The 21,316-nt window shown below is 43.0% G+C and overlaps 1 protein-coding gene across 5 annotated transcripts; it reads left to right on the top strand.

The window, feature by feature from the left end:
• Nucleotides 1–1,090: 1,090 nt before the first annotated feature.
• PRPSAP2 (phosphoribosyl pyrophosphate synthetase associated protein 2) lies at nucleotides 1,091–20,798 on the top strand. 5 transcript variants are annotated; one of them, XM_085074413.1, is made up of 13 exons: nucleotides 1,091–1,582; nucleotides 5,035–6,128; nucleotides 8,293–8,412; nucleotides 8,958–9,108; nucleotides 10,170–10,222; nucleotides 10,346–10,412; nucleotides 11,343–11,515; nucleotides 12,421–12,536; nucleotides 15,957–16,012; nucleotides 18,275–18,423; nucleotides 18,904–18,974; nucleotides 19,452–19,598; nucleotides 20,118–20,798. In XM_085074413.1, exons 4-13 carry the CDS (start codon nucleotides 8,990–8,992, stop codon nucleotides 20,274–20,276), a joined length of 1,110 nt encoding a protein of 369 aa, XP_084930539.1. In that variant the 5' UTR covers nucleotides 1,091–1,582; nucleotides 5,035–6,128; nucleotides 8,293–8,412; nucleotides 8,958–8,989; the 3' UTR covers nucleotides 20,277–20,798. The 5 variants fall into 5 exon arrangements, with proteins under 5 accessions (XP_084930539.1, XP_084930537.1, XP_084930538.1 ...); XM_085074411.1 differs by having other exon boundaries at nucleotides 2,533–6,128; XM_085074412.1 differs by having other exon boundaries at nucleotides 1,091–3,250.
• Nucleotides 20,799–21,316: the final 518 nt, after the last annotated feature.

The raw sequence follows: 21,316 nt of genomic DNA, 5'->3' as shown, positions 1-21,316 counted from the left end.
CATGCAATATTGAATGAAGGTTGTGATCCTGAAGGCACACATGCACTTAACCTTAAATTCATGCACAAACCCGCTGAGAACAGGGAATGTAACATGACTGTCGTATGTCAAGCTTGAGTGAACAGAGAGATTTAACCTTTGCCACAAATTGCTGGCTGTCATCCAGATAGAACTGCAATGTTTGTCATGCAGCACGTAACTCTGGAGCTATTTACTTGCTCCTGGTGGTAAACTACAGCATCGATTGCCATGTCAAGGTTGTGCATACCCACGTTTGCTCTCTCTGGTTTTCCTTATCTGTTTGCAGAGTCCACATAATTCCTTGTGACAAGAGTCTCTGTGAGTGTTGGACCAAGGCCTTGGACTCCTGTCTTGCCTCTCTGCTCACCCTGGGAGCCGTGAAGATCAGGATTTGAAGTGTTGACCTGGTTTGTGGTAGGAAAGAAAGCAATTTTCTGGGTCAATTTGGAGATCTGAGGTGGGTACAAATTCCCATGGAACAATGTGATTTCAGTGAAGTTGAGTGTCTGGGTGATCTAAGGAATTACCACTGAAAAACTGGCAGGTAACTAACCTATGGAGCAGGATGTGCTTGAGATAGAGATGAATATGTCATCCTGGGTCTGATCCCTGCCCTTTGTGCAATGGGAAAACGTGCTGACTGCAATACAAGCTAGGCTGCCAAGGTTCCAAGATAAATCTCCCATTGTATTGAGATCCCCCATGTTCAGACTATCTCATTATCACAGGGATAATTGTGATAGTCCCTCATTCCCAACTAGGAGTTCATTTCCTCTGATATTTCCATTTGCCATATGCTTCTCTAGAAAAGCTTGAATGAAAAAAGGGGGGAAATACTTTCCAGCAGGCAATCCAATGAGGCTGAACAGCTGCTTTGGCAGCGATGCCCCCCTCTGACGCAGCTTTGCTGTCAAGGCTCTTTCAGATTGCCATTGGATGGGTGGAACATCCTGAACCCCCCACTATTTGCAGTCATTGGGAAAGGTGCTGAACCCTCTGCCCCGCTGGTGTGAGGCCCTCATTGGTCCCGTGGAGGGGCCGATCCGACAGCCCTGCTGCTACAAATGGGGCTGGGATGGGCAGAGCCACTGGGGTGTTTGGGGTTCAGGCTGTGCATGGGGAGCTTAGCTGAGAAAACAAGCGAGTTTTTAGCAAGCATTTAAATCAGGGATCTCACCAGGAGCAGTTGTTGCTTCCTTGCTTTGGAGGAGAGACTACTGCAGGTGACTCTTGAGCTGGGAGAAGCTGCAGAGATGTCAGGGAGGAAACCACCCAAGGAGGACACGGCAAGTGGTAACTCAAGAGGAGAAAGTATTTTCTCCTTGGGACCTGGATGACAGCATGGAGATAAAAACTGGGCTTAGAAAATTTAAGAGGAAAGAGGAAGGAATGGGAGCTAAGACAGCCCTGAAAGTACCAGGAGCGGGATAATGAATGCAAATGAATGGGAGGGACACTGCAGCAGGTGAGGCAATTCTCATTAAGGAGAGCTTGATGAGACAATTAAAGCCTCTGGGAAGCCTAGCAGTCCCCACGCCTTTCCTCTGATGAGACTTTTCTGGTGAGTAAAATTTTTGTGTCCCACTCTTGAGCTTGGGGAATTGACTTGCTTAAGGTCAAAGACAGTGCACAGAGGTCTGACAGCAGAACCTCTGCCAGAGTTTGCTGATATCAGGTAGGAAATAATACAGTGAGTTAGAGAAGAGGTACTGGTAAAAAGCTGTTCTGTGAAGAAGATGTTAGTAGTGTCAGTGAGTGGGGTAGGCTGAAGAGACCTGGGTAAGGCTCAGCCTTTTTTTGGTGTAGCAGATGGGTGAGGGTCTCAGTCCCAGCCCAGGGGTTAATCTGCTCTTGCTGATCCAGGGCTGGTCTTGGTTGGCACCAAACTGGTTGCCTGGTTGGCAACCATGCTGGTTGCATTTTGCTCCTTCCCTCTTCCAGCTTCTTTTTAGTGTATGGGCCAAAGCTGGTACCAAATCTTTCTTTAAACACCCTAGGTGTGCTCACAAGCACAGGACCTGCTCTCATACACTGAATTCTGCTCTAACCAAGCCTAATGCCTGCACAGAACATGGAGCCTGTGTTCTCTTTGGAGAGGAGCTGAAGCTTAGTGAGGCAAATGGCAAATCCTGCTGGGACCCAGTCAGTAGGACAAGGAGGAACAGAGCACTAACTAGTGTTTAGCACGGACTGTGTAGCTGTTCAGATTCTCTAAAATGACATGATTTCACTGTACAGCCCCACCACTTTTGTCTAAAGGGCAAACCACACCTGTAAATAGCAGGTGATGGATGTGAACAGGATATTACACAGACTTTGCAGGACAGAGCTGCCCACGCACAGCAAAGCAAAGAGAATCTGTGAGCCAAGCAAGAGGCACCACTGCTGGCTCTTGTTTCAGGGCAGTGTTTGTCCAAACCCTCGCCCTGATATCCAGCTTGAGCTGTTTGTCTGTGCAGGACCTGTCACACTCCAGGTATTCCCACAAACCTCTCTTCTCCTTGTTGGCAGGCTGGTTGGAGATAACCCTGTGTCTGTGCTGGAGCTGCTGCAGCAGATCTGTTAAACATTACAGACTGACCCGGAACTGGGAGCACAGTTGGAAACGGCAAAAAAAACCTTGAACTCGGGGAGTCTTTCAGTCAGAGCTTTGTGACTCAGGGGGAACAGGACTGTGACAAATGAGTCTGTGCCTGTTTCCCACAGACAGCCAAGCAGTTATATTTGATAAAGCAATAAGTGCTATCTACAGCCACAGCCTTTCACACAGAGAAGATGTGTTCCCTGCTCCAGGACCTTTATTAAAGCATTTTGCTTCCCAGATATAGGGAATGCTGTTTTCAGATCACTTCCAAGACGTGATAAAATTACACCTCCTTCCATCAATTCTGAGATGTGTTTATAGTTGCTTCAAGTTCTGCTTCCCTAGCTGGATAATATCTGAGGCAGAATCTTCTGGAAATTGAACACAATTGTTCCCCAGGCAGTAAAGCTGAAGGCAGAGGAGCAGGGAGGTAATGGCTTTTGGTCTGTGCTCAGGGTGGAGGTTCTGTGTGCTGCAGAACCTTCCTGTGGGCTCAGAGGGGCTGTGTAGGGTAGAGGATGTTTTTGGGATGCCTTTATTTGTTGGGAGAGACCAAACCTATTTCCAGGGCTCTGTCAGGATCAAATCAGAGCATTTCTTTGGAGCACCATGTGTGACAGTTCTCACTGTCAGGTGGTTTGGCAGGTGAGTTTTAATATCCACTTTTTTTTTTTTTTTTTTTTAATGAAACCAACTCCAAACAAACGAAGAAAAGCCAACCTGGCTGAGCAGTGATGGATGGAGTTCAGGAGCCTGGGTGACAGCAGCATTTATCTTTTCTCAGCTGATGGATGCAGGCTGTCGTCCAGCCCAGTGCTGGATGAGCAGTGCCCTTCACCTTGGCTGGACTAGGTATGTGGGAGAGCTTTTCTGCACATCTCTGCTTGCCAGCGTCGCATCTGGATTAAGAACAACAAATCTTGTGAGCCAGTGTGTTCACAACCAGCAAATTTTCAGAATTCCTTAGATGGCTAACTGAATCATTGTAAGTGAAATAAAATCTGTGTACTCATCTTGGAGCAACTGTTTATTGAACTCTTAGCGTTTGGATTGAGTATTGTCAAATTAACAAATCCCTCTCCTCTGGGAGCAGAGATTTAAATTCATATTCCTCTGATCAGGAAGACAAAGGTGGGAAAGAAATTGATTTTTTCCTCTAAGAAAACAAAGGCAGAACCCTTATAAAAAGCATCGGAAGATGGGATCACTTAGTTCCTGGTCCTGTGGTTTGCTTAAGCAGTGCCAGGAATTTGGGGCAGCACAAATCAAACACTCAGCAAATTCTGAGTGCCCTGGGGTATTGAAAAATGCTTCTGGGGAAGGCTGCTAATTGCATTATGGGTCAGTGCTTCACCAAGTGTTGTTTCTGGTTGTTCTGTGTTAAACTGCTCTGACACACCAGCCTGTAGCAGAATCCTGCGAGGGAGACCGATGCTAAGAGAAATCTCTGCTGCTCTGTGAAGAGGCCAACAAAAAGCTCAACCCCCTTCCTTTTTGTACTAAAAACCCTGAAACAAAGAAAGAACCTGCTTGGGTCAATGATCCTGAATCAATTGTGTGGAAGCACCAGCCTGGAAGCAGAAAAACATGGACTGGGAATGGTGGGGGTGGCGAGGGACACAACTATTCCCTTACACCTCAGTGTAGTTTGGAAGAGGATGTAGGAAAGGCAGAGGATCACTGCAGCACCTAAGAGGCTGATGGCCTCTCTGCTCACATATTTCAAACAGATGTCCTGGCTTTGTGAGCCTGCAAGTGGAGTGCTCGACATCTGCTCTGCGGCTCCAGGTTAAATGGCTTCTCCTTCCCCAGCTCCCAGTCTGCTGGAAAAGAAAAAAAAAATCAAAAAAGGAGATGATGAAGTCTTGGAATGCATGAAGCAAGAACCAAATGTGAAAACTGGGATAAACACTGACCTGTGAATAGTTGAAGTGGAAAATGCAGCTTGTAGTGGCAGAAAAACTATGAATTTAATGTTGTCCTTTCACAGTCATGCTTGGTGAGCTGGCCTGTGGCTTTTTCTCCTCCTTTATGTTGAGGCCAGCATGGACAGAAATATCTGCTGGGATGCTCAGCCTTGCTCCAGTGCACCCTGCAGGCCAAGAATAATCAAATTTAATTGCTTTTTGTGAGAAAAGCTGAAGCAGAAAGTACCTGATTTGTAGCTTCATGGTAAATGCTAAAATTGTGATCCATACAATGCTGTCCAACTTGGGTGTACTGAGAAGTGTAATTTAAAACAGGTTCTAACTGTGCAGTCTGGGGAAAAAAACATGGTGTTTGCGTTTTGTATTTAAAGGAGGGATGTGTGTCTGTGTGGGATGACTGTAACTTCCTCAAAGCAGTTTTGTCATGAGTGTCTTGGGATAAGGCTTTTTTTTTTTTTTTCCTTTTTAAACAGGGTGACTAAAACAAGAATCTCATTTCAGATGTCAAAAGAATCTTTGTGCAGTTCAACCGATGCATGTGGCAAGGAGAGTCCCGAGAGCACTCTGGATAAATTGTGTGTGCTGTTGACAAGGAACTGAGAGGCCACTGATACTTTCTGTTCTTAATTTACTTTCCAGAAATGCCTCTTTTTCTACAGAGACTTTGCTGACGGCAAAGGCCAGGTTTTAGCTCAGTGCCTAGCAGGGATGGAGATGCCCAGAGCAGTGTGGCAGCTGCCTGTCCATCCCTCTGGCAGGGATGCAGCTGTGGGAGCTCCAAAATAATGACATCCTGTGGACATCATTGTGTTATTCCACGTGGATTTTGCATTAGGGGTAATTTTTTGGGGGGGTGGGAGGGCAGCTGAATTGTGATGTTGGTGTTGGGGTCCTCATATCATCCCAGCTGGGGACTCAGACAAGTAATTCTCTTTTCCAGCAAAGGACAACAAGGCTTGCGACAGGTCTACGAAATATATTTTACAAGCAATGGCTGAGCTGGGTTTGTTTAGTCTGGAAGATGCTCAAGGGCCCTCATTGCTTTCAGCTCCCTGAAAGGATGTTGTAGCGAGGAAGGGGTTGGTCGTGGATACTTCCTTAAGATGAGACACGAGAGATTCAGATTAGATATTAGAAAAATCGTTTCCATTGTCCGTGTGGTCAGGCATTGAGCAGGTGCCCAGGGAGGCGCTGGAGTCCCCATCCCCGGAGATGCTGAAGAGGCATCCGGATCTGGCGCTGGGTGATGTGGTTTCGTGCTAGTACTGGGTTGACGGTCAGACTGGACGATCTTGAAGATCTCTTCCAACCCCGATGACTGTAAAAGTCTCAGATTCTGTGATTCCCACACGCCGCGCCGGTCGCCCCGCACTTGGCGGGGCGAGGGGGAAGATGGCGGCGAGTCCCCTCAGTGAGGGGAGGGGGGGTGCCGCCTCAGGCCCGCCCCTCCCGCCTCGCTCCCTCCCTCACGCCCCGCCGCCATCTTGCCCGCGGAGCACCGGAGGGGCTGAGCTCCGCCGCCGCCTCTGCCTCTCCCCCTCCTTCCCCTCCGGCCGGGCCGCCTTCTCCCGCGGCCGGGGGGCCGGAGCCGGCAGGTAAGGCCTTCAGCGAGGGGCACTCCCGCCCGCTCAGCCCACTTCAGCCGGCTGGGTGAGGGCAGGACATCCCCTTCCCCACGCGGGGTTCCGACGCCTGAGGAGTGGGCTACATCGCCCTCCCCTCAGGGGATGGAGACCCTCTCCTGGGCGGCCCCTTTTCGGGGCTGCTCGGGCTCTCGGCAAGCCCCGCAGGTGAGGGGCAGCGGCGTGGGGCTGCTGCGTGCCCGGGTCGCTCTCGGGAGGTGGGATGGGATCCGCAGGGACTGCAGGGCCTGGGTAACCCACCTGGAGCATCTAAGGACTGCTAGGGAGGTGTGGGTTGGAAGGGGCTGTTAGCCCAGGGAGGTCGGTGAGTGCGGAGGGCTGGGAAAATACCCTGTGGAGAGATTGGTGAGGGGGTGCAGATTGCCTCCATCCCGTGGGGATCGATTCCTTGGTACCATGGTTATCCCTTACAGTTATTCCTGCCTCTTGCTTTCTGTGTGGACATGCTCAGTTCATGGAGGCATAAAGCCATGTGTACCCAGTAATTGTTGTGCTCATCACGATGCGTCTGTGTAATTGTGTGCAGCCCAAAAGGAAAGGTAGGAGTTTGTTCTGCAGCCTGTTCTGTGGTGCTTGTGTTCTCCCAGACCCTGGAATGTTGGTCCACCTCAAGCCAGAGGGTTATGGTCCTGTGTACCCGTGTGGAGTCACGTCTTTGCACATCTAATAAAGTTTTGTGAGCTTGCTTTCATCCAACACCTGTTTGAAGGTTGATGTATTCATATTACTATTTAAATACACCTTCCCTGCCCACACACACCGTAGCCCACTTGTAGCTGCTGAAGTACATCCACAAGAAAGTCCTTGACCTCTAGTTATGTGAAGGTCAGTGTTCACTGTTGCTTGTAAATACATCAGTATCTTACTGTGGTGTAAAATGCACCCTCAGCAATAGTTGGGAGTCAACAATTCATCTTTTCAGATCTCTTAACTCTCCTCATTTCTGTAATCCGTGGAACGAAGAAGACACACAATTGGATAAAAAAATACGCCTTTTGAACAATATGAATGCTTTTAGTAACATGGAAAGTTTCTTCCACGCTGTTCCCATCCAGGCACACAAGCAGGGTGCTCTCAGGTGATGTTCTGAGACCTGAAAGCATTTCAGGTCTGTGCTCACTCTGGTGGAGCTGAGATGGATCTTGAGTACCATCATGAATATTTGATGGGTGATGGCCATTAGTTGACAGCTGAGAGTTGCAGAGAGAGAGTGAGCAGCAGAACAGAGAAGCACTAGCTAAGAAATGGGGTTTTTTTTGGTATTTAGTTTGGGATGGATACAGGTCTTGCCTTAGAGGTAGGGGGGACCCTTCTGGTTTTAGTGGAGTGAAATATTCAGACATTCTGGGGCTGGAATGGTTGCTTTTTATGCTCAGTCTCTGCACAGTTTGGAGGTTCTGATGACAGGCAGGTTTTCATTCGCAGCAGTTCAGCAGAGCTCAGCCTTGGCATTGACAGATTTGTTGCTAGGAAGTTCCTGATTTGACTTTGGCTCTTCACGAGAGAATCAGATTCCTCTGACAAAGTTAAACTGAGCAACATTGTGTCTGGTTGTAAAGGAGGTGTGAAGGAGTTTCGTTACAGACCTAGCCAGCTGTTCCTGTAAACCCAACACTCTTGTTTTTCCTTTAGTTGCTGTTTTGGAATACTTAATAGTTGATACATCATCAGCTTTTTCTAACGAATGACATATGACTACTAGATAATTCTGGTTCTCAGCAGGGAGGTGTTTACCAGGAAAGAAGTTACTGATTTAGTTGTAACTTCTGTTTACTTTGATTTAAATTATGCCACTCATATTTAATATTTCCAGTCCCTTACATAATACTAAAATGGATCATTAAGGATTGGATTATTTATACAGCAGAAGTGCAGCAGGATTTTGAGCTGAATGCTGCTTCGATCTATCCAGGGCTGCTGATCAATGTGATTTTCTTTTCCTTTTATTTGACTAAAATTTTATAGTAGAAGTAATCATGAAAATGTGATGTACAAAAATAATAAAAAGATGAAATCCCATCAAATTCTTGGTGAGATTAGTAGCTTGTGCCTTTATTTGAAACAAAAAAACAAATGATACTGATTTCCTCCTGATATTTTTCTCCTGTTTTCACAGGAAAAATATTGCTTTCAGAGAATGACAACAGCTGCTTCAGCAACTGGATTTGCTGTGCAAGAGGTCATTATTTACAGCTGCCAGCTTTATTGAATTCTTCCTTATATTTCATCCTTATTTGTAAGTTTATAAGTTACTGTAAAGTGATGAAAAGAGACCCAGCTATGGAAATAGACTCTTCTAGCCAGGACCCAGGAGCTCTGTTTAGCTCAAATCTACCCCTGACTGTCTTTGTGATCTTGGAAAAGTCAATAAACGTTGCTCAGTTCTGGAAAATGAACTGGACAAGCTGATGGAAAAAAGTATCAGTGTTACTGGATGATAGCCTGAGGAAAACAGTTAAAAAAAGGGAAAAACCTGTTGATGTTAGGAGGTTGTCTTGGGGGATCTTTGGAGCGCTGTAGGGAAGCTATTAAAGTGGGGTAACAAGTATTAAGGGTGCTAGAATATCCAGGTTTATGGGAAACTACACTTTCTAAACAGAAAATGTTTTGTGGGGGTTTTTTGTGTGTTTTTTTTGTTATTTTTTTGGTTGTTTTTTGTTGTTTTTGTGGTGGTTTTTTTGTGTTTGTTTTTGGGGTATTTATTTGTTACTGTGAGGGTTTTTTGTGTTGTTTTTTTTTTTTTTTTTAACGTGTCTTTAAATGACCTTTGATCTCTTGCAGCCTTTTAGAAGCGGCAGGACAACTTAGGGTTGATGTTTTGTGTGCCATCAACTGAAATTGGGGCCATCATGAATATCACCAAGGGTGGGCTGGTGCTGTTTTCAGCTAATTCCAATTCCTCATGCATGGAACTGTCCAAGAGGATTGCTGAGTAAGTAAAGTCTGCAGGGAATCTTGTGATCTTGGGGTTATTCTGATGGGACTTGTTTTAGTGGACATTTGATTTCCCTGTTTTTACATGGGAAAACTGCCATGGTTTGCAGGAATATGGAGTGTGCTCTATTGCAGAAAGTATTTCAATAGCTCAATAATGACGAGAGTGACTTGTGTTTGAATTGTTCTGTGGCAGGTTGTGATTGGCTGCAGCATTTTATAGGAAACACGTGGGATAATTCACGTTTGGATATTGTTAAATCATCATGGCAGAAATCTTCTTACTCCTTGTATTGGAGTTTTCTTAGGCAGGAAAATTTCATCCTTCTTGCTCTCTGTATATTTTGGATGGGAACATTTCTTTAGCTTTAATCCATGAATAGCTTCAGCAGAAGTTTTATGTCTTAAGTAAATTTTTACCGTGCTAATCAGGATACATAACATTACTGGGAATACTGGACAGGGTGGATTTCTTCCAGAAGCTTATTTACCCAAAGTTAGGTGTGATAGGAGGAGAAAGGGGAGTGCAGAGGAAGCATACTCTGGTCTTCTTTTTGTAGTGAAGGGGTCTAGCTAATGTTGACAAAGAATAAATACAGCAGATATTATTCATCCATTATCCATAGAATAGTGCTTGCTACTCTTTCCTCTTCTGCATTGACTTTTTTCTGTAGTGAGGAATGATTTAAAAGTGATATTTTTAAGTGTTGTGCAAATGTACATTGCCACACGTGTGTGTATATATATAGGACAGTAAATAGATTAAAAATTAGAAATTGTTGCATGATTTAGTATTCAGGCTTTTTTTTTTCAGCTTCTTGTTCTGAGCTTGACTTGAAAATAAGTTTAGCATAGTCTGCAGTGCAGCTTTTGGAAATTGTAGGTGCTTTTTAAAGAGACGTTCACTGTAATTACTGGTTTTGTGGTTTGGGATTTTCTTGCCTTGGTTTTCTCCCATGGAATGCAGCCTTTTCAGTAACTGTTGCATTATATGGGATTTACATTTGTTTTCCCCTTCCCTTCCCCTTATTGACTTCTACTTTTTTTCTGTTCCAACAGGCGCTTGGGAGTTGAGATGGGGAAGGTTCAGGTTTATCAAGAGCCAAACAGAGGTGAGCATTTGATTTGCAAAACTGGAAATGTACCTCATGCTGATTTTCATGTATTTGGCTCCATTTGTCTTAGACTCTAAAGTGTTTTCTGTGGCAAATACTACATATTTCTCTTCTTGGCAGAAACACGAGTGCAGATTCAGGAGTCTGTGAGAGGAAAGGATGTATTTATCATCCAAACGGTTTCAAAGTGAGTAACTGTTTAAAGACCCTGTGCTAGCATTTGATATGGGCTGTCCATAGGAATATTTCTGGTTTTCATTTTTAATCACCTATTATGTATGTGATACAGTGTAATAAGGTTAGATTAACTAGATAGAGGCTTTTCTTTTTTGGGGAGGGGTTTATTATTGATTTTGGTTAGTTTTGTTTTTTTTATATACACAAAGACAATCTGGCATAAGCTAATGTTAATTTTCAGTGACTATATCAATAAAACCTTCCCCTTGGTGTCTGCATTGTTTCTCTAAGTGTATTCTTTTGCTTATGTCATTCTCTTTAAATTCTTCTCTTTTCAGCTCCCTATCTGTAGCACCATCACAAGAGTTCTAGATGTAGGAGGAATGTTTCCTGGGCAATGTGTTCTGTGATTCAGAAATTCTTTAATTTTATATGAAAAGAGCTTTACAAGTGCTTAGATTTTTTAATGGCAGGAGAAATAGGAGATCTTAGTTGATGACCAGTTCTCTAAAGAAATACCCTCGTCATTTAGGGAATAGATGAAGAGGCAGAGAATAGATGATAATTCTTAAGTATCTAGCCTGTTGTTGGCTTGAACAATAGAGGAATATGTTGTAAAGTACTACTTTTTCTTGAAAAACAAATCTATGTGAAAAATTTTATATTGGAGATGAATTATGGACTTTTGTTACAGCAACATGGTATAACAAAATCTGCTGAAATGTCCAAAATAGCCAATTAAAAAAAAAAAAAAAAAAAGCATTGTAATTCAAAATGCTAGGTCCAGAGTGCTTATCATTCTGAGGGGCACAGCTGAATTCTTAGTGATGTTCACTCAGTCATCATACTTCAGTATGAAATCCCTGGAGTGGATGTAAATACTGTACTGAATGCAGGATTTTTATGCACCACATACAGAACCAGATGTTTCTCGTTGCAGGGATGTGAATACCACGATCATGGAGCTTCTGATCATGGTGTATGCATGTAAAACCTCCTGTGCCAAAAGCATTATTGGAGTGATTCCTTACTTCCCCTACAGCAAACAGTGCAAGATGAGGAAAAGGGGCTCCATTGTCTCTAAATTGCTGGCCTCGATGATGTGTAAAGCTGGTAAGAATGTGGCTGTCCTTAAATAATCAGGGCAAGGGGGGCTCCTTCTGTCAGCTTCCAGGTTTAGAGAGATCTGCACACCAATTTGGACTCTGTTTAAAAATGACTGCCAAGCTTTTCGTGTGTTTTAAACCTACATGAAAAGGAGAATGTAATTAGAAGTGTTTCCAAATGATGTGTTAATAAAAAACCCCAATTTGTTACAACCACTTTACATTGAGTTGTACTGAGCTGGCAGAATGAGCTCAGCTCAGCTGCTTTGGGCTGTGGTATCCACCTCTCATAATACCATTCTTTGCCTTTCTTACCATCTGGAACAGTTGTACCTTGTCGTTTCTGGCTTGTTTTTAACTTGTTGGATGAATGCACTTTGTCCTTTACATTTGAGACCACATGGGAGAATGAGATTATTCATTTTCACAGCCTTCAACACATTTTCTACTCCTTTCCTTTCACTCCCATCCCTGGGAAAAAACAGGCAGTTATAACAAACTGTGCGATCTGGGCTGTTATTTTGGGAGAAGTGGTTCTTGATTAGGAGCTGGGCCCATTTTTCAGGAGTTCAAAATTCTACTGAGCATGCCAGGGTCTTGCTGTGTGACACAGGACAAATTAGTGCTTCCATTTTGTCCCATGTCCAATGGAGAAGGACCTTGCCTGCCTCAGTGTGGCACTGCAGAGTCAGTTATGTGCAGTGTTCTGAGGTTCTTTTAAAAAAGACACTGTAGAGGTCTCAAAACACGTTAATACCAGTGTGCTAATTAATTTATTATGTACTTTCACTTAGTGTCCTCATGCAGCTTAGAGATTTTCTGCACAAGCTGCAGTGAAACTTAGAAAAATAAAGAGTGTCTGTTCTGTCTTTTCTTGATGTGCTTTTCTGTATGTCTTATTTTATTTTGAAGGACTAACTCATCTTATTACCATGGATTTACATCAGAAGGAAATTCAGGGCTTCTTCAACATTCCAGTTGATAATTTGAGAGCATCTCCATTTTTACTCCAGTACATCCAAGAAGAGGTGAGGAAGGCCTGCTATTACAGTTGCTTTTTTAAATTTTTTTTTGGTCATGTCTCAAGGCATCTGAAACGAATCCCTCTGAAAAGATTAACTCTTCAAACTGAATTTTAAGGAGGGAAGAGTTGTGTTGGGGTAGGGAGTGGTGTTGGGGCTGTTGGTTCTTCTCTTCCCCACATGTTTAACTTTTGCTTTCATGAAGAGTTGGTGTTTTCTTACCCATGCAGCAATGCTGGTTTTTTTCTTAGATATATTCCCCTAACACTGAAAAAAAATTAGGATTTTCTTGCTCTTGATGTCCTCTTCCTTTCCTATTTCCAGTTTCCTTGACATTTATAGGATGGGCTGCTTGCGTGGGTGTAAATTTAAAACACATAATAAGAAACTTTGGAAGTTGTAAACTGTGAGAGAGCCTATTGATTGTGCTCTGAAAGTAAGACTGGTGGGTGGAAATCTCACCCACTGTTTGTTCAGACTGCATGTCTTGACTTGAGCAGCTTAACTTGGGATGTTCTGTGCCTCCATTTCTCCATCTTATTTTTATAAGGGTTTTGAGGAGTGCTACTGGTAGATTCACCTATCCAAAATGTGCAAATGATAATTGTAGGTATAAGATGCACGTTAATCCTCTGACTAATGGTAATTTCGAATAAAGCAAGTGCTTTCTTCCTGGTGAGAGAAAAGGTTTAGCTCACTCTTGCTTTTGAATCCAAGCTATTTCTTTTTATAGAGAGAGGAATGCCTCAATTTAAAAAACAAAACACACCCCACCCCACCCCCTTAAAGAAACCCAAACCAATATGATTTTGTTATGACAGTATTAAAATCTGTTTGGGGAATCAGTTACCATTTGAATCCCTCATTGTCATTGAATTTGGTAATAGAGTCAAAGAGGAGGGCAGAGCAAAACTCCAGGCTCTGGCTTTGCCACAGTCATTCACCTTGTATTCCAGGAGAGAAGCATTGCATATTGTTAGCATTTCCAACTTAAAAAAAAAGAACAAAAGTGGGAAACCAAATATGCAGACACAAGACAAGTTCTGCCTTTATATGTTGCTTGGAAGTGTGATTTATGGTCAAGAACAAGATCATGGTCCTGATTTGGTCTTGAAGCACATTTTGATTCCTGAGCTTTTAATGGTTTACAGAGAACTGTTGAAGCTTTGAGTCTGGCACTGCTGTGCAGTCTAACAAACTACCATTTGTAGAGATCTGAAATATCTGAAATAAGAGAAGTCTTAAAAGAGAAGTTCAGTTTTCATCCCTCTGCTCATCCATGAGGGGACTTTCTAAAACCAGAGAGAACTGAATGGCTCTGATCTGTTGGCAAGTACCTTCACCAACCAGATCATTTATAGTATATTTTCTTCAAACTTTGATCCGTTGTTGCTCAGGAGGAATTTAGTATTCATCTCAGGTTCCTGGTGGCTGCAACTTGCTGGATATTCTGCAGTGGGAATGCCAGAGCTTCCAAAACTGGGGGAGTTGTGATGGGATGTACTGAGTAGCATGAACTGGAGTCCAGCTTGATAAGAATGAAGGTCACTTAAAAAACATTTCACTGAAATGAAAGTTAGGAGGATGAGGGCTTGAAGTTGTTCCCTGATGGAAATTTCTGCCTAGGTATGAGGGGAATTACTTGGTGTTCTGGAATGAAGACAGTCCAATCAGTGAAATTCCTGTGATGCAAAAATAATTTGGTGTTTTCCTCTGTATGCCTGGCAAATGCTGGATACATGATGGCTTCTCTTTCCTTTGCACACGTGTTAATCCCAGGGTGACGTAGCCCTTTGTTACATGGACTTGTTGACACCTTAGTGTCTTTTGGATAACACTTCTGGCTTTCTGACTTCAATTTTGAAGAGCTGAGAACAAATTTGGTAGTTTGGCAGGGGAAAAATGAGGCAATGATGTCTGAACAAGATCAAAGCCTTTATTATGTCAAGTGACAGGCCCTGCCTTGTCCATACCTTCCGTCATGTTAATCTTTGTAGCCTCTTGTATAACTGTGTTTGTAAAGGACAGAACATGCTGAATTCCCAGTTTATAGGTGGAGTTACTAACATTGTGGATTATGAATGTTGCCTGACGTCCTCAGAAGATTTCTTATTTTCAGCTCTTTGAGCCCTTGCCTAAATTCAGAATTTATTTTTTCCTTTTCCATTTCACATAGAGCTTTTGGAAATGATCAGCCAGTTCAGTTTGTATGTTTGAGGATAAGATTATATTTGCAGAAACCCCAAGTATTTCTGTGCTCTGGAATAGGTATTTGCCATCTGCCAGCAAGGTGGTGAGCTGCATGACAGGGTGTCATCCCCACAAATCTGTGAAATTACATCTATAACAGATCAATTTGCAGGTATTTAGTAAAGAGTCTTCCATCCCTTAACACTGGGATTCTGAAGACTGGACCTGCTCTGTAGGACTTTGCTTGGCTCAGGACTGTGGTTTTGGCAGTGGATAGAAGGACAGACAGGTTCTCTTTAAGCTGCTCTCCATAGAAATGGATCATCCCAGGGCTGTACAGTGAAGGAAAAGGCTGATTCTTCAAGGAGTGGGGTAAGATCAGATACCAGAGGGGAGTGTAGTTGGAAAGGAGGACTGGAAGTGTGAATGGTGGAATGCTTGAGAAGTTACAGACAAGCCAGGGGAGTCTGATATGAGTCACTGTTTGCAGGGAAATTGGAGCTAAGGATAAGAAACTTTTGAGAGATGGGGACTAAAATGCTGGTTAAATGGGGAACAGCAGTCTGGAGTGAAAAACCAGTATGAGAATGGTGCAGGGGCAGCAAACTCAGGAGCAGACTGAGCTTGTGAAGCCTGAAGTACCTGTGAGACCTCAGAGGGAAACCCAGACTTGCTGAGCTCATCCCTCTGCTGTGCATTTGCAGCAGCATCTCGTGCTGACCAGTGTGGCAGAGTTGGCAGCACTATGAGACTGTGCCTCCAGGATCAGTGCAGTGACTGTGGAAATTTCATCCCTTCTGATGCTCCATGATGTGATGGAGAGGTGTGACTTTTCTTGGGCTACTCTATAAAGCAATAGGAAATAATAAAATGCTGGTTTTTAGTGATTAAAGACAATTTAAGGTGAACAGGAAACTTTAATTTTGATGGTTTCCTGTTTCTTTTAACACTTGTGGGTGTAACCCTGGTGTTCTAAAGCAGTTACTTTTCTGTTATCTGTACTATAAAATGGGGTTTATGAAAGGTACAGTTTGAAGTTAATATCTGAATTTCCTAAATACCTGTTTTTACTGAGCTATCAACTCCGATCGTGTACCATGGATTCTTGAGGTTGCTTTTTAGGTAAAATGTTCAATGCTTAAAATTCTGCTGGCAAAATAAAGCTCTCTGATTCTTACTTAGTTTAAATTTGTCTAAAGATATGAAGTGGACATTGCTATCTGTTATTTACTACAGATACCAGACTACAGGAATGCTGTAATTGTGGCCAAATCTCCTGCGTCTGCAAAGAGGTGGGTAAGATCTGCTCTCTTGTCTTAGAGCAGGAAATCTCTGTCGGGATTTTGTTCTTAGGATCAAGTGAGGGGCAGATAACCAATAATTAGAAGATGCAGCCTTCACACCCCTCCCAGTTCTACTCTGTCAGCTGTGTAGTTTTTGCATCATCGCTGTAATCATAATAAATCTAAGGAGAATTAAGAAAACATACAAAAGGATGGGGTAAAATCAGTGCAGTGCTTATGATAAAGAAGGTTTTTAATCATGTTACATTTGTGTGTATTTACATTATAAATTTCCTGCTGTAAGTGAGGAAAAATGGCTTGAAGTGTGATGCCATTAATCCAAAGAGTTTCTTAACACGGGCATAACTAAGAACATGATTGATCAGATCCTGAATAGAGATGGTGAAACTGGGTTTGCTGTTTGAGATGATTTTGATTGTGAAGTCTTTGGTGGTTGAATGACTGTTCTTAATCCATGAAGCTTTTTAGTTGACTGTTCCTAAACTCTGGAATTACAGTGCTGTCAGTGCTGGATGATGGTTTCAGAGGTGCTGTATTTGCTGTGGTGACAAACCAAGAGTTTGTTGAAAAGTTATTTAGACTTCCATGTCAACAAATTGTGATACTCTGTATTTTCCTTATTTTATGTAGCAAATCACCTTTTGTCATCTTTTTCTCCAACAGTACTTTTTGTGATTTCTTTTGTTTTGGCCAGGTAATTTTACATTTGTTTCTTTCCCATTTCTTTTCCATGGTGGCATTATTGCCTCTTGGGTGGAGGCAGGCGTTTGTTGAAGCATTTTAATGCTTGTCTGGTAATTGTGTCAATGCCAGCAAATAGATGAGTTGCACATCACACAGTGATTTCTGGAGGAGAGGATCCCAGAACTGTTATTGTTTAGCTTCTTCACATGTACCTATGAGTATTTAAGGGCAGTATTTGAGGAGTTACATTGTATTGGGAGAAGGATGATAGGATGTTTCAGCCTAATCCTGAAAACAATCTAGGAAAATACTTTTGATGAATGCCTGCTTGTGAAAAAGAATCCTTGCGTGGTGAAGTGCAGAATGTCCCTGCGGTTTCTGAGCTCACTGGGAAATTAATAAATAATTTTACTGTTACTTTGATCTTTATTCAGTTTAATATTGCATTTTAAGGTAATTATCGTTTTATTGATAGAATTATGCCTGCTAAGTCATAACTCTTAATGTTTGGAATAACGATTACCTGTAATTAACTACTTGCAAAAATATTATAACTGTATGATAACCACAGGGCGGAAGATTCTTCGTTTTTAATTAACTGAGTATCATGATGGGCAAATTATTCTCTGGACTTTGGATTGTTTGTCTAGTGAAACAAGGATTAAGGACAGAGGAGGTGATTCAGACACAGGTCTGAGGTGCTGATGTTAGAGCATAGTGAATCACTCTGGATGTGCTGGGCTTGCTTGGACCAGAGAAGACTTGGATGGGTGGTTTAGGCAGGATCCCCAACCCTTGGGTGTGCAAGGTGAGGTGGGATGGATGTGCTAATTTGTATTTGCTGATTCCAATATCTGCAATACAAATTTATATTTTCTTGACTGTCTGCTTCTTCCACTCCCCCAGCTAACCTTACATTTCTTTCCAGAAATTTCTAATTTTAGTTGAAGAAATACTGCACTGTGAAGGAGCTTCATGTCAGCTAATTAAAAAAATCCAAGCTGTTCAACCTCAAATGTGGTTTGTTAGGCAGAATGATCATCTGGATCCTGTTTTCCATAGGGTATCTTAGGTTATGTGTCAGCAGGTCAGGGATATTGTCTTTATTTAGCACTAAAATTAATTGGCGAACATTTATTTTTTCTCTTCATGGGAATATTTTTTTCCCTATTAAATGTAGACAATCCAGACATCAAGGCTGTTCTTGGTTGCTGTTAGATGTGTCCTGCTAAAGCAAGGGATCCTAGGGATGCTGAAGGCTAGGAAGTGTTGTTTTGGCTTCTGGACAAACCAGAAGGGTGTAGTCAGCATTATGTGATTTGCAGCATTTATCCTGTTGCTTTAAGGCCCATATGGGCACTTGGAAGGTTATTCTAACTAACAGACCTGATAAAAACAAGATACCGAGAGGCAACTGATTTCTTCCATGAGCTCTCTTAAAATGTTAGGATAATTTGACTTCCCCCTGAAACACTAGAAAAAAAACGGAAATAGATGAGGATTGTGCATATGTGAATTATTTTAAATTTAACCTTTTCCTGGGTTCTTTTAACCCTTTCCCTGCAGGGCACAGTCGTTTGCTGAGCGCTTACGGTTGGGAATTGCCGTGATCCATGGGGAAGCTCAGGATGCTGAGTCAGACATGGTGGATGGTCGCCACTCACCTCCTACAGCCAAATATGTAGCTGCTATCCACCCCAGCCTGGAGATCCCCAGTAAGTAAGTGTGTGTGGGAAAGTGTTACCTGTTGTTTTTTATGGGTTTGGGGGTCTGGCAGTCATGGACTGTCTAAAAGGAGTGGCTGTTCATGGAGAAAGAGCCCTTCTTGCTTGAACGTGGAAGTAACCTGCAGCTGCACCAGCAAAACTGCAGCACAAACCCAGCTTGGGTGTCAGTGGTGACTGAACTGGTTGTGTCTGCAAGCCACTCTGTTTCTGTGCTGATAGTAAGAATTAATTGAATTGGTAAAGAATTCAGGTATAAATTAATATAGTTACTATTTTAATTAAGCTTAAAAAATTATTTATGTATTAAAGTCCTGCTAGTTTTCTCAGTAATGCTGTTGAAATAGTTGCTGCTTCATGTCTCTCTAGTAGTGGTGACCCATCAGACATTTCCACACTTGACGTAAATTATATAAACTTTCTCTTTTCTTTCTCCTTTCTACCCCTCTGAAAACACTTGCCATTAATCAGTGCTGATTCCCAAGGAAAAACCACCCATCACAGTTGTTGGAGATGTAGGAGGAAGAATAGCTATCATTGTGGTAAGTAACCTGATTGTGGCTTTCCAGTACCTGAAGGGAAACTGTTTGTAAGGGCCTGGAGTGACAGGACAAGGGAGAATGGCTTCAAACTAACAAGACAGTAGGGTTAGATTGGATATGAGGAAGACATTTTTTCCCTGTAATAAGGGTGAGCTGTGCCTGCCCCATCCCTGGAAGTGTTCAAGGCCAGGCTGGGTGGAACTCCAAGCAACTAGGTCTAGTGGAAGGTATCCCTGCCCATGGCAGGGGGTGGAATTGGATGGTCTTTAAGGTCCCTTCCAACCCAGGCCATTCTGATTGCAAGATGCACTCATGGTTTCTCTGAAGCAGAGTGTAATCTCTGGGTTTGTCAAGGAAAAGGGCAATTTTCAGTTATTTTGGGGTTTGTTGTACTTGGTAAAGCTGTGCTGTCAGTCAGATGTATTGTATTGATCTGTCTGATGCGATGAGCTCTCAGTGACTCTGGGATTTTGGCAGGATGACATCATAGATGACGTGGACAGCTTTCTGGCTGCAGCTGAGACCCTCAAGGAGAGAGGAGCCTACAAGATCTTTGTCATGGCCACCCATGGCCTGCTGTCCTCAGACGCTCCCCGGCTGATCGAGGAGTCTGCCATCGATGAAGTAAGCATGGATTCTGAGCTCTGATCAAATGATTTGGGTTTTTTTTTTAAGCAAGTGATTTTCTCTTCATTTGGTTGTTGAAATACACTGTCATTAAGGATTTAGATGGGAGGTTCCTGCGTTCAGGCTGTCTTACTATGGAATTGTGGGCTGGAATATTAGCATCCACATGTCCTTAAACTACAGCAGTGGGAAATGTGGGAAGTGGTGAGATGCTGGGCTGTCAGTGTCAGCAGACCTTTCCCTTCAGTGGGTGGGATATTTTGGTATCTTCTCTGGACCTTTGTGGCAGAATGAATGAAAGGAAGGAGGGACAGTGCCATTAGTATCCATGGATACATGCAATCCACAGCAACACATGGCTTTTCCTAAGATTTTGACCCTGACAGTCATGTAAAATGTTGTTTTAGCAGTCAGGATGGTTTTGTGGGATCTGTAAAACTCCTGTTCACACTTGCAGCATGAAAGGTGGAAAACATAACTGAGCTACGTCTTCTTGATCATTTTTTCTTCCTGTAGGTGGTTGTTACAAACACAATTCCACATGAAATACAAAAACTTCAGTGCCCTAAAATCAAGACTGTGGATATCAGCATGATCCTCTCGGAAGCCATTCGCAGGATCCATAATGGAGAGTCCATGTCATACCTTTTCAGGAATATAGGACTGGATGATTAATGCTTCTTCCTCTAAAGAAACACCCCGGGCCAAACTGGAAGCAAACAGAGAACGAGCTGTGAAGCATCATGCTTACCTTAATATTTCCATTGAGCCACTTCTTGTTTTCTCTTGGTTTAAGTATCAAGGTAGAACAGTTTTTAAGAGCTTTTTTTTTTTTCTTTGCAGGGTTTTTGGGGGGGGGGTGGGTGGGAATAAACATTTTACAAAAAACTGTTCTAGTTGCTTTTAGGTTAGTTGCACTATACACGATGGAAAAATCCCACAAAACACTTGAGGCAAGAATTTGGCTTCTAAATTAAGCATTCCTTTTCCAAAGCTGCTTGCTACAAGTGCTTTAAATGATAACAAAACAAAGTGACTGTATAATATTTGCATTTTAAAAGCCAAAAAGGTTGTACTGTTGTATGCAGTTCAGTGATTTTGTAGGAGTGCTTTTATAGAAAAGCATATGGAATATGCACCTGTATTTATTTTCTGCGACAAAGAATAAAGACTTGTTTTGTGTGAGCTTTCTAAAAATGTTCATGTGCTGGTCCCTTGTCTTCTAAACTGTGTGCCCTTAAATATGGCAGGTGGATGTCAGGGAGCAATGGGGACTTGTTCAGACAATGACAGAGGTTGTCCAGAGAAGCTGTGGCTGCTGGATCCCTGGAAATGTCCCAGGCCAGGTTGGACAGGGCTTGGAGCAGCCTGGGATAGGGGAAGGTGTCCCTGTCATGGCAGGGGGTTGGAATGAGATGATCCCTCCCCCAATCCAAGGCATTCTGTCATTCTTTGGCTTGGGAATATTATGGGGGTGTGTAGCTTCCACCTGGTAAAATCCAAATCGGCTCATCACAGGTAAACTGGGGATTTTTATGAGGTTTCTTGCCTGCCCTGAATGCGTGGATGAGCTAAAAAATGCGCCATAGTGCAGAGCTGAACTTGTCCAGGTTTGTTTTCCCAGCCATCCTTGGGCAGGTGTGGGTGGAATGGCCGGCTGGCTGCCAGGCAGCTCCCGGTCCTGGAGACTCAAAGTTCCTCAGCTGTTGCAGGGA

Source organism: Lichenostomus cassidix, chromosome 14, assembly GCF_008360975.1.
Source record: "Lichenostomus cassidix isolate B80296 chromosome 14, HeHo_3.0, whole genome shotgun sequence".
NCBI classification, from domain to species: Eukaryota; Metazoa; Chordata; class Aves; order Passeriformes; family Meliphagidae; genus Lichenostomus; species Lichenostomus cassidix.
The sequence above is the reverse complement of the archived record's forward strand: the minus strand, read 5'-3'. Positions and strand labels throughout refer to the sequence as shown.